The sequence below is a fragment of the Entelurus aequoreus genome, linkage group LG17 (assembly GCF_033978785.1).
Source record: "Entelurus aequoreus isolate RoL-2023_Sb linkage group LG17, RoL_Eaeq_v1.1, whole genome shotgun sequence".
NCBI classification, from domain to species: Eukaryota; Metazoa; Chordata; class Actinopteri; order Syngnathiformes; family Syngnathidae; genus Entelurus; species Entelurus aequoreus.
The window spans coordinates 52357173-52371355 of NC_084747.1; the positions used below are offsets into that span (position 1 = coordinate 52357173).

The window sequence follows — 14183 nt, forward strand, 5'->3', positions numbered from 1 at the left end:
GGTGCATTCTCTACCACCAGGAGGCGGGATTACTGCGAGCCTCAGCCAGTTCGTCTTCGCAGCAGTTTTATGATTGCTCAGCACAAGAAATATGTTACACACATACAGTTGTTGACAAAATACACTGTACATTATATACCTCAGCTAACTAAACTATGGAAATGTATAATATAGTTCATATAGCAATACGGTCTCACTACACAGCAGGCCAGCAGTCAGCCGAGTCCGCAATCCATGTTGAGGCACAACGCAGTGACGTCTCTTCTCAGTATTTGAACGGCAAATGTGAAAATCAGCGATTTTGAATAAAAATAATCTAAAACTGGTGAAGTTAAATGGAAAATAACTTTATAGTATAATCACTGGATACATATAACAATTTAATTTTTTTTTTTTTCTTTTTACATTTTCTTTCTTTCCATGATGGCACGTGAGGCCCCGCCTCACCTGCCTCCACTGAGTGCACGTCACTGGCAGAGCTCATACTCCAACAGGCTCCTTCAGCTTCGTTCCCACAGTGTTCGATTCAAGAACTCCTTCATTCCGCACTCCATCCAGCTGTATAATCACTCGCCATACAGCAACAGATGATGTCTGTCTATTACCTGACCGCTTCTATGTTAGCTACCTCTCTTTGTTTATAATGTATATTTTCTGCTGGATCTACTCTCTATTTTATGCTGCAGCTGTTACATATACTGTAATATTGTACATGGTAATTGTTATATATTGTATATATTATATAAAAACATGGTAACACTTTAGTATGGGGAACATATTCTAAGTAACAAAGACTTAATTTAGAGTTATTTGGACACTAGGGGAGCATATTCTAAGTAACACATACTTAATTTAGAGTTATTTGGTTAGGGTTCGGGTTAAGGTTAGGGTTAGGGGATTAGGGTTAGTAATTGTGAATATGTTCCCCATACTAAAGTGTTACCGGCTTACTGGTTGTATATTAAGGCCATACAGAATAAGGCATTAATAAGTACTTAATAATGACTAATTAAGAGCCAATATGTTACTAATTTGCATGTTAATAAGCAACAAATTAATGGTGAATATATTCCCCATATTAAAGTGTTACCAAACATAACATATCAGTACATATCATATACTGTATATATAATATGTACATATTACATATATGTTATATTTTATATTGCTACTACGGTACATTTTTAGTCTACTTTATACCTACATTATCCTTTCCAACCTTACACTTTCCATCCTTTGTAACTGAGCTACTGTGTGGAACAATTTCCCTTGTGGATCATTAAAGTTTGTCTCAGTATTAGTCTATTATTTTAGCCCATTGCATGTTGAATAAAATACAACAACAAACAAGGTAGTGTCAGAAAAATTGTATGTAAATTATCAAAGAACTTTCCGTTCTCTGAGTTCCCAATGAACAGACAAGAGGCTGTCTTTGTTACACCAAGCAAAGGCTTGGAAAATTCCATTGTGTACGATGGGAGGAGAGTTTTCTATTGTCATCGAAGACCTGCTCAAGCTGAATCCCGTACCAGCCCAAGCCCGAGGCATCTTTTTCTTTTGTGTTAATGTGACCGAAAACAATGACTGTTTACATACTCCCCAATCCTTTAGAAACAGACGTTGTTATGTAAACAGGGAAAGTCCAAATAAAAAGAGGTGGCGTACAATCTTTCGCCAGAGCGTGGGTGACACTGTAAGAGGCTACAGGTCGACACATTTCTCCTCAATTGAGCAAAATTGAATTTTGCCTCTGTTTGATTCTTTGCTTCTTGTATTGTTTAATAGATGTCATCAGTGTTTGAACCTGACAGGTAGATTGGATGAATAGTGGGATGCTTATATATTACTTATAAGAAAAAAGGTATTTATATAGCAGTTTTGTAGACCCCCAAAGTGCTTTACATAGAACTGAGAACCATCATTCATTCGCTCCACCTTGATGGTGGTAAGCTACTGTCATGTCTGTTGATCATGTTTTTGTTTGGCCATGTGCTGTTTATTTTTTGGACTCTTTTTAGTTCCTGGTTGTGCACTCTTGCTTGTTTTGTTTCCATGACTACTTATTAGTTTCACCTGTTTTTGGACTCACGCACCGGACTCATTTGGACACACGCACCTGCTGTAATCATGTCACGATTATTTAAGCTTTCAGTTGCCAGGCAGTCGGCCTGGCGACTTTATCATCACTCTGCTTCATGCGATGTTTACGATTCCATGCTCAGTTCACGCTGTTTGTTTCACCGTTCCATGCCAAGTACGTTTTTGTTTATTGTTTATAGTTTCTGCCCTTGTGCAAGTTTTGTTTCAATAGTCAAGTTTGTTCTCCGCCATCGTGCGCGCCTTTCGTTTGTTCTTTTTTGATAGTGTTAAGTAAAATATGTACTCACATTCACGCCTTGCCCGCGCCAACTTTCCGTCGCATTACGGGAAAACAAAACACCCCAAGGACCAAGTCTTGACATTTGTAGCCACAGCTGCCCTGACGGAAAAGTGGCTGCCAATTTGCACCTACTATGACCACCAGAACACTACGGCCGTGAGTAGGACGGCGGGAGCTGGAATCGAACCAGGAACCATCGAGCTACTGGACGGCCGCTCTACCATCCAATCCACGCCGTCCACCACATTGTAATGGATTGCATTAATTCCGCAGTTTCTCTTTCCCCCTCCAAAAAAAACGCCTCTTGAATCACTCCTCTCAGCCCTCTTTAGAGGCCCCGTGCGCTGGCTGCAGTTCAAGTGGGATGCTCCCGCTCACAGCAGCAGGAATAACACGCAGCCCTCCAGTGGGGAATAGCCGAGGCCGGGATGCGTACAAATCAGTGTCGCGCATCACAGAGGGAATTAAGCATTCAAACGCACGTATACGCTATCTGCGCGTCATAAACGTCATTTACACAGACTCATCCTCCTTTTGACATAGAAAATCCTGTGCAGCGTGAGCTATTTGTTACATTAAGGCTGGGGATGAGCTGTCAGGGAGAATCATGCAATTAATGCACGTGCATGTGTGAAATATGGCTTTTACCACCGACATGCTAATTTGCATGATCATGTTGAACCAATATTTACACACACATGGTAATCGTTCCTGAAACACAGTAGCTTGTGTGTGGATAATGACATGAAAAGGCCTGATAGTGATGGACGGATAACAGTGCTCTACCAGATACAGCAGATGGCACTGTTTTTCTTTCTTCTCCTTATTTTGCATTCAATACAGAGTAGCGACTATGTTGTAGAATTCAGTCGGAACATAAACTTGTAGCCTTATTCCTTGTTAGTGTTTTTCTATACTGTACTAAAAAGTGTGTGTTTGCCATGTGTTTCAGCACACTGAACTCGGCAACCCAACATGTGGAAAGAGCCATATTGGACCAAAAAAAAACAAACAAAAAAAAAACCTTTGGAGCCAGAAAAAATTAAAAGCCTTATATAAGTCTTATGATGAAGGCAACACATGGTGTAAGTCAGGGGTGTCCAAACTTTTTCCAAACTTTGAAAAATCAAAGCAAGCGGGGGGCCATTTTCATATTTTTTATTTTAAAAACCATTACAATAAATATATAAAACATATACATTTAGGCCTCCACTCAGGCTTGATCCCGGTGAACCTAAATGGTTTTGGTCAAAAAAAAAAAAAAAGTTTCATTATTTAGTATTATTGTTTTTTCTGTTATTATTATTATTATTATTCAAAGTTTAAATCTCTAGATCAACATTAGGTCTATCTGTCAATACAACGTTTTTAAACATTTAAGTTGTGTGCCCTTTTTGTCAAAGAAAACCCTGTTTTTTAATGGAAAAAACACCAAATATGCAATATTTTCCCCCAATTAAATTTCAAAGTGGAATATTTGAGATTATAAAATAATTGGAGCCTTAAAAGGGTCAATAACTCATAACAACATTGATTTTAATTCATTATTATTTTTTGAGCAATGACACACAAAAAAAAATCCCGCTCAAATCATTTAACATCAAAGTGTTAAAAAATGTATTATAAATGTTTCATATTGTTTACTTTTAACACAATAATCTCGAGATCAGCTTCAGATCTATCTGTCAATTATAAGTTTTATTGTTGTTCGTGTTTTTTTGTTTGTTTATTTTATGCCCTTCTTTAAAAAAAAAAAAACAGCTCAGTTTTTTACATGGCAAACACAAAATATGCAACATTTTCCCCAAAAAACATCTCTTAGTGGAATATTTAATGTGACATAATTGGAGCCTTAAATAGGTCAATAATTTATAACAACGTTTATTCATTATTATGTTTTCAAGAAAGAAACAGCCTTCATGGCAGCTTTGTGTTATTAGAGTAAACATTGCAACATTTTCTTGTTACATTTCACCTGTTTGCTCTTTTATACCACTTTTTATGTTTTACATTTTTTTTAATCATATTTTTAGAATGTGCCGTGGGGCCGCGCTTTGGACACCCCTGGTGTAAGTGTTTATATTAGCTATTAACTATCAAAATGACTATGTGTCGCAGGCTGACGCAAATCTTTGTTGAAGTGTAATATTTACTCTACCAGTGTTTGTAACACTAGTAAAACGGAGGCTTCTCAGAGGGTGAGATAACTCCTTAGAATGGCTTAGAATGGCCAAAGGTATAGATGTGTGTGTCCAAGTTAAATGGATTTATTACAATCTTTGCAAGCTGGGTAACGTTTGCTGTGGTCTGGAACAACATGGCACACAAACAACTATCAGACATGCAGCCAATATTGCATACAGACATTGCAAATATAAATTAAATACAGCGAGGACATACGTAAAATAAATTAAATGAGCTCAAATATACCAACAAATGAGGCATAATGAAGCAATATGTACATACAGCTAGAGGCCTTCGTGGACACATGCGTGGACAGCACCTTTTAGCTCTTATTTCCAAAATTGTGTACACTACTGAATTAGGGTCTTATGCTGACATATGGACACTTATACTGCTATCTGGTGGTGTCAGAAGATGATAACATACAATGGAATTTGGAAAAAAAAATGTAAAAATAAAACTTAGCATGTCACTACACATGAAGTACACGTTTGTGTACTTATGGACTAAGTACATCATATAAAAATATGATTTTTAGTTTTTATTCTAATTAGGGTCCAATAAGCTCAAATAGCGAAATATAATATATAATAGAGAAATAAAAAAAAGCATGTAAACAAACAGCTTGGGCCTTAAGAGGTTTTAAATAGCATGTTAGCATTGATTAGCTTGCAGTCATGCAGTAACCAAATATGCCTGATTCACACTCCAACAAGTCAATAACATCAACAAAGCTCACCTTTGTGCATTCACGCACAGCATAAAATGTTTGTTGGACAAGATGAGACACAGAAGGAGTGGCATAAAACACGTCTTTCTGTGGCAGCGTCTGAGAAAGTTGTTCATGTAAACAAACTACGGTGCGTTCAAGGACCGCCAAAATTAGTAGGACAAAATGGCGCTCGTCAAATCCTCTCATCAATATAAACGGTTTGATTTCTAACAATTACGAAGGTTTGTGTCATGTTTGCTCTCTTACAGAAACAATATTAAAACAAAGTTATATGTTTTTTCACTATCTTTTCCATTTTCGTACATTTTTTAAAAAACTCCAGGGAGCCGCGGGTTGCCGACCCCCAGTCTATAGCAACAAGTGTGGCGAATAGGACCAAGAATCCAATGTCCTTGCCTGCAAGATAATTGTGTATTATGTATGTTGTGCATTTTTACACCGTATCTCACCCCTTACATTTGTTACAATGTATCTTCCAAATACACAATACCGAGGAAAGGAAACTTGGATATACTTTGGAGTAGTCAGTGTACAGCATGTGGTCTAGTTTTCCAAGGAAGGGGATCCTACTCTGCTCTCCGAATGTTGCCTTACTTGTTGGAATGTACGTGTCCATTAAATACCGTGTTTTCCGGACCATAGGGCGCACTGCCGATGAATTGTATATTTTTGATATTTTTTAATATATCAAGCACATAGGGCACATTAAATGAGTCATATTATTATTTTATTTGTATTATTATTTTTATTTTGTTCTATATGTAAAACACTTCCTTGTGGTCTACATAACATGTAATGGTGGTTATTTGGTCAAAATGTTGCATAGATTATGTTTTACAGATCCTCTTCAAGCCGCTTTCTGACAGTCGCTTCTGGATGCGCCGTTTTGTGGGCGGTCTTATTTACGGGGCTCACCTTCGGCAGCGTCTTCTCCCCGTCATTTTTGTTGTAGCGGTGTAGCGTGCAAGGACGGGAGTGGAAGAAGTGTCAAAAGATGGAACTAACTATTTTAATGACATTCAGACTTTACTTAAATCAATAACGGAGCAGCATCTCCTCATCCTACCAGAACTCTAATAACTAAAGTTCCTTGGGTGAATAATGTAAACTCACTACACCGGTATGTTTTACCGCTTACTTTATATTAGAAATGGCAGCAGCGGAGGATGAATGTCCCATAACAAGAAGATAGAGAAAAAGAAGAAGTTTATCGACTACGGTGTCGGCACGAATACAAAGGCAGAGGCGCGCAATTTTTCAGGATTTATGCAGATCCCAAATAAAGATCAGCAGGTACCACAAGGTAATAAAAGTTGCTTTTGCATAATATTGCAAAACAAAATGTGTCTTACCTTATACACACACCATAATAATACTCGTATGTTGAAGCACAGTACAATCCATCAAGCGGTGCGGCTTCATAGCTTACCAAAGTCATACTAAAACATGTTGATAGATTTTTGAGCGCCGTGTGTAATGTTCTATATTTTCAATGGAACATTTAAAATGTTGGTGTTGTTTACTTGACACATATTGCCATCATAGTGCAGCCTACACTTATGTCTTATGTTTGACTGCCATCTACTGGTCACACTTATCATTACACCATGTACCAAATAAAATAGCTTGGAGGTGGATGAGCTCAAACAAACATATTCTTTACATTAGGCGCAACGGGTTAGAAGGCGCACTGTCGATTTTTGAGGAAAAACAATGATTTAAAGTGCGCCTTATAGTCCAGAAAACACGGTAACTGCAGCTGTGCAGTGACGTTACCCTCAACTCTTACCTTTCGGATGCCCTCCTTGGACTCCTCCACATTGTTCTCTGCGCCTCCCGTGCGGTTGATCATCCGCCACATCTGCGAGTACATGGGATCTCTCTCAAAAGGGTTCATGGCCTTGGAGCGCACTTGGTCGTACACGGCAGAGTCCAACACGGTGCCGTAAGGAAGCTCGGTCTGCTTGGACAGGTCCTGCAGGGACCTGAGATGAAAAAAACAAGGACATACTGTCATGTATCTGTAAAATTAACTGGAGATTATTTTGTATTATTAGACTATGGTAGTTTTGGGACACTTAAGTAAGCAACATAGCAGCATCTAATGTGGTTTTATAATTCCGTATTTCTATTCCAACAAACTGTTAAAGCATACCTATTATGCAACTTTTCTTACCTATTGGTACCTGTTTTTGTGTATTTGGGATCTGTATAAGTCCCGGAAATTTTACATCAAACCTTGTAGCCATGGTGAGGATATCTTGCTTTCTGTTATACTTTCTCCTAAAGATCCATTTGGAATGTGCCCAACTTATGATGTTTTTGTGTCGTCAGTGTCATGATCTGTGGTCTGAATCATGTTTTTGTTATTTTCTGTTAGTTTAAGACTCCATAGTTCCTGTTTTTGTGCATCCTTGTTTTCTTTAGTTTCCATGACGACTGATTAGTTTCACCTGCCTCATGTGTTCGGGACACGCACTTGCTCTAATCAGAGACTATTATTTAAGCCTGTCTTTGCCAGTTAGTTGCCCTGGCGTCATTGATTGTTTCATGCTTAGATCATGCTCCTCGTTTCTTGCCACAGTAAGTTTTGTTTGTTTCATGTCCATAGTTCAGGCTAAGTGTTAGCGTATGTTTCCTGTTTTAAGTTTTATGTCCCTTAGCCTCTCGTGCCATCGGCACGCTTTCCTTTTGTTTTAGTTCCTGACTTTTGTCCTTTGTAGGATTTATTAGTTAATAAATATGTTCCTACTTGCTACCTTTGTCCGGAAAAGTCCGATTGCATCCCGGGAGAACAATCCTCGCAGTAAGTTGCGAAAACCCCCTCGTTGTGACAGTCAGCGGATATCTCCATATATGGTACGTTATACCTGCAGAGCTTTGCGCAAGTCCACCATTGTAGTCTGACGTACTAAAAAAGTTTATTCGTTTTGTCTATCCTCTTATTGTGGGGCAGAATGGCTCGTACATGCACATGCATCCTCTGCTGTTGCCATTTATAATACAAAGTAATGTATAGTTCTAACTTATATCTGCAAGTAGACTCGCTATGGAAGCACTAAAAACTACAACATTGCTGACGGAGTGGAGACACAGTCAAAGTGGAGCTATGTAAATAAGACCGCCCACAAAACAGCACATCCTGAAGACACAGACAGGAAGCAGCTTGAAGAGAGTCTGTAAAACTGTTACGTTTGACTAGGGGGAGATGACGGCAACAGACACCAGGGGGCATATTTTTCAACAATTTATTATATCCATCCATCCATCCATTTTCTACCGTTTGTCCCTTTTTGGTGGGTGCTGGAGCCTATCTCAGCTACATCCGGATGGAAGGCGGGGTACACCCTGGACAAGTCGCCACCTCATCGTAGGGCCTAATTTATTATATATATAGTCAATATATATAATAATAATAAACAATACTAACTAATAAACTACACTGAGGAAATGGAGAGTGTCAAAACCCAAGAGTGTGTGTGTGTGTGAGGCTATGTGTGTAGTTAGCTGAGGTGTGTGTTACCAAATGTTGTCGAGAGCGAAGGAACAAGGAAGTCCGTGGGGCAGGCAGATGATCCAGGGCAGGAGAGAAAAGACAAGGTCTGTTTCCAAGCGGGAGGTCGAGAATCCAAAAGGCAGTCCGGGAAGCAAGGGAACAAAAAGGTGACGAGACGCACAGCTCGCCAACACAGGAACAAGGGCAGACGTGTACGCCAACAGAAGGTTATATTCCGGCCCGGCATGGCAGGTTGTGCCGGCTTATGAAGGCAGCTCGCTCATCACGGGCAGCTGCGCGGATTGCAAATTGTCTGCAGGCGCGAGGAGGCGCGAGGAGGCACGCCCGCAGCGGAGGGAGAGCGCCTGTGGCCGTGGCCCACGGTGCACTCGTCAGGACGCAAAGATGAGGGCGCATTGGAATGGGCCCTCATCTTTGCGTCCTGAAGCTCATCGAGAGAATGCCAAGAGTGTACAAAAAATTCATCACAGCTTCACAGAAACTTCATTATAAAACATGATTGCAGTTATTTCACCTTTTTTTGTTAAGTACATAACACCACATGTGTTCGTTTATGGTTTTGATGCCTTCACTGACAATCTACAATGTAAATGGTCATGCAAATACAGAAAATGCATTGAATGAGAAGGTGTGTTCAAACTTTTGGCCTGTACTGTATATGTAAATATACATATATATATATTCAAATATATATGCACATTAAACATAATATAATAAAGCAAATATAATAATATCAATAATAATGCTAATTAACTGTCTCTTCATTTTGGTAAAATCTTTCAAGATCTTGCCAAACCAATGTAAAAATAAGTTGCACATTTTTTTTCCTATTCTCTGGACTGTATATAAATCAAATCAAATCAAATCAACTTTATTTATAGAGCACATTTAAAATTTACCACAGGGGTAGCCAAAGTGCTGTACAATGGGCAGGTTAAAAGATAACACAAGAGAAACGAGCAAACACAGCACAACACAACACAAACAGAGCACGATAAAAAATAAATAACTAAAATAAATAGAACATGAAAACATAAAAACAGGTTCCCAGCAGGTGTATTATGGGGCGCCATAGCAGGATGGATATCACTCCATGGAATAAAAGTATGTTTTTAAGAGAGATTTAAAAACAGGAAGAGAGGATGTCTGTCTAACACTCAGAGGTAGGTCGTTCCAGAGCTTCGGAGCAGCAGCGGCGAAAGCTCTGTCGCCTCTAAGATTCAGCCTTGTGTCAGGGACCGTCAGTAGCAGCTGATCAGCTGATCTTAGGGATCGGGTGGGGCAGTAAGGCTGAAGGAGGTCGGAGAGATATGTTGGAGCGAGGTTGTTTAGTAATATAATCACTGTGCCTTTAGGAGAAGGTGTACTTTATTGTATTATAGTTAACTATAAACTGTAGTGATGTATTATTCAAATTAATCATCAGCAAAATTACCTAATAAAAAAAGAGTATCACCAATTAAAATGACAAATTGCAATTAAAAAAGCGTTCTCTAGGCTACACTTTTCCCAGTGTATTTTGTTTGCCCAAAAAGCAGTAAACACATGGAATTTTTTTATGTACATATTCCTTGTATTGTATATTTGACTGAGTGGTACTTCACCATGCTCAAAGCATATTCAACAGAGGGTCCAGATGGATGGAGGGCAGCGTTGGCCCCTCATTACAAGAATACTGACTCGCACATAAAGACACTGTCGTGTTTACGCAAGGTCAGGACTCTTGTGGTTCCCTCTTGCCCTCTCCACAACGGTCTCCCTGACCCGCCCTAATAAATGCCTTTCAACATTTTAATGGACTTTGCCGTTAACATGAATCTTTTATTGCGGTCAATTAATCACTGGCCTTAATGGTCGCCCTGCGGGAATGTACGTCGGGCCTGTCAGCCGCGCTCTCAGACCAAAGATTCTCCTTTCAGTAGAATCATTTCAGTGGCCTTAAGCTGGTTATTTCCTGGCGTGTGCTCGCCTAGACGGGCCTGACAGAGCAAAGCAGTGAGGACAGGCAGTGATAAAGAAGAACATTCCAGGTGGAAACATTCCAAAGTTGCCCTTCCACATGTCTATACTTGAGTGGGCAGTGGCAATTTAATTTTTTTTAATTTTATTTTTTATATATATATATATATATATATATATATATATATATATATATATATATATATATATATATATATATATATATATATATATATATATATATATATATATATATATATATATATATATATATATATTTATTTATTTATTTATTTTTTTACCATAAATACAAAAATATCAGCATTTTTCCACCATACTAAATTGGGGCCCTAAGCAGAATTTTATTTTGAGGTTCTCCCTCCCACATCACAAATCTTGTTCACACTTTTTTATTCATTTGTATACTTTTTTTTATATCAAATTTGAATTTAACTTGTACTAAAAGGAATTCATGCGCAGAACGATTTGTTTAATTGATGTTTTTGTTTGTGCAAAATAACAATTGACAAAATAATGATATTGATATGATTCCTGTACAACTGCCTGCAAGTCCAGCCCTACACTGCAAAAACTGAAATCTAACTAAAATTAAATATCTCAAATAAGGGTGATATTTGCTTATTTTCTGTCTGATAAGATAATTCTTCTCACTAAGCAGATTTTATGTTAGAGTGTTTTACTTGTTTTAAGTGTTTTGGTCCTAAATGATCTCAGTAAGATATTACAGCTTGTTGCTGAGATTTGATTACCTATATTGAGTAAAACATGCTTGAAACTAGAATATCAACTGATGTAAAAAGTATAAAAGTTCTTTTTTAAAGTAATAATTTATTACTTCAAGCATGAAAAAAAATCATGATGGATCATTTTAATCATTTACTTAATTTAAGAATATTTTTCAACATATTGAGCAAAAAGGTCACTTTTTTTTTTCTACCAAGAAAAGTGCACTTGTTATTAGTGAGAATATACTTATTTTAAGGTATTTTTGGGTTCATTGAGGTTAGCTAATTTTACTTGTTTTGTTACTTGACAAGCCAAATTTTCTTGTTCTATTGGCAGATAATTTTGCTTAGTTCAAGTAAAATACCCCTCATTTTTGTATTTTTTGTTCTTGTTTTTGAACACTGACTTTTTGCAGTGTAACGCCGGACTCCAGGCGGGACAGAATGTTTAGGGATATTTGTAATTACAGTCATTGTCAAAAGTTTAATACACTTGTAAAGAACATAATGTCATGGCTGTCTTGAGTTTCCAATAATTTCTACAACTGTTATTTTTTGTGATAGAGTGATGGGAGCACATACTTGTTTGTCACAAAAAACACTCATGAAACAGCTAAACAGCTAATTTTTTGTTTCATCTGACCACATAACTTTCCTCCAGAAGGTCTTATCTTTGTCCATGTGATGTCAGATGAAACAACAATTTAGCTGTTTGGCCACAATACCCAGCAATATGTTTGGAGGAGAAAAGGTGAGGCCTTTAATCCCAGGAACACCATGCATACCGTCAAGCAGGGTGGTGGTAGTATTATGCTGATCTAAAACCCAAAACCGAAAATCATCAGTCCTTGGCGCAGTTGGGTGTTCCAACAGGACAATGACCCCAAACACACGTCAAAAGTGGTAAAGGAATGGCTAAATCAGGCTAGAATTAAGGTTTTAGAATGGCCTTCCCAAAGTGCTGACTTAAACGTGTGGACAATGCTGAAGAAACAAGTCCATGTCAGAAAACCAACACATTCAGCTGAACTGCACCAATTTTGTCAAGAGGAGTGGTCAAAAATTCAACGTATGGTTATATATAGAACGAGTTGTTTGGTGCTATCTGTTAGTTTGCATGTAAACATCTCAATACCTTTCTCTTTTAAGACTTTACATGCAAACGTATCAACACAATTAGCCCTTTGAGACACTTGTGATTTAGGGCTATGTAAATAAACATTGATTGATTGATTGATTGAATTATCGTTCATTCACCAAATCGTATTACTTCTGCCAGGGATCGCCGTGGTTTGTTAGCTAGCAACATAACTCAAAAAGTTACGAACAGATTTCGACGAAACTTTCAGTATATAGGACACAGAACAAGTTTTCGGATTCTGATCATGTTAGGAGCCTCAACTTCTCTGTGTGTCTGTGCTCACCAACCCGCCTCCACCCATAGAGACAAAGACAGTGGATGACTGACAAGAGGCTTCACACGCTCTATTTCATTTAACCCTTGTGTAATGTTCATATTGTTGTTACTCAGCCAGCTTTTGTGGGTCTGATGGACCCGTTGCATTTTGTAGCTTTTAATGCCTCACAATCAAACACGTTTATGTTAAAATACTGAACAGATGTTTATTGGGATAAGGTAAATATCAGTTCAGTATTTTAACATAAAAGTGTTTTGACCCAAAATTTCTCTGCCAGTTTCTGCATCCCACAGGGATTCTTCTTTTGTGTTTCTGCACCTGCGGTTCCCACACAAGGTTGCAACATTGTTTGTCAACACTGTTTGCTCTCATTTTCTCGCACATTACACTCTGTCCTCCTCCTGTCTATGCCTGCTGTGTGCGCGTGTGTGTGTGTGTGTGTGTGTGTGTGTGTGTGTGTGTGTGTGTGTGTGTGTGTGTGTGTGTGTGTGCGTGTGTGTGTGTGTGTGTGTGCGTGTGTGTGTGTGTGCGTGTATGTGTGTGTGTGGTACACAGAACATCAATTTCCACACTTCTATAAGCCCCGGGTCCAATGGACCTGGACATCTTATATGTAATAGAAATGTGTAGGGGGGTGTATGGTGTGTGGTCATTAAATATGTATTCTGATATACGTTCTTCACAGAAACTGAGCCAAAGTCAGTGAGTCTCAGTTTGAAAAATTAATTAATTGTATCATTTTTATTTGAATAAAAAAATGAAAACGGGTCCCACAGACCCGAACACCACACACAAAATCTACAATTTTGGTAACACTTTAGTACGGGGAACATATTCACCATCAATTAGTTGCTTATTAACATGCACATTAGTAACATATTGGCTCTTAATTAGTCATTATTAAGTACTTATTAATGCCTTATTCTGCATGGCCCTAACCCTAACCCTTTAACCCTACCCCTCTAACCATAACCCTAACCCTAACCCTAACCAAATAACTCTAAATTAAGTCTTTGTTACTTACAATATGTTCCCCTAGTGTCCAAATAACAAGTCTTTGTTACTTCAATCAATCAATCAATGTTTACTTATATAGCCCTAAATCACAAGTGTCTCAAAGGGCTGCACAAGCCACAACGACATCCTCGGTTCAGATTCAACCCAATGGGATGACAATGTTACTTAGAACATGTTCCCCATACTAAAGTGTTATAAACATTTGTATTAACTTTCAGCAAATGTCAGA

The 14183-nt window shown here is 38.2% G+C and overlaps 1 protein-coding gene across 2 annotated transcripts in view; it reads right to left on the reverse strand.

Moving 5' to 3' along the window:
* The window catches only part of grid2 (glutamate receptor, ionotropic, delta 2), a 1088972-nt gene that overhangs the window by 188928 nt on the left and 885861 nt on the right, over positions 1 to 14183 (reverse strand). For both annotated transcript variants that reach the window (XM_062025903.1, XM_062025902.1), the window contains one exon: positions 7087 to 7282. In XM_062025903.1, the coding sequence (XP_061881887.1) occupies positions 7087 to 7282 (196 nt within the window). The remainder of the gene's footprint in view (positions 1 to 7086; positions 7283 to 14183) is intronic.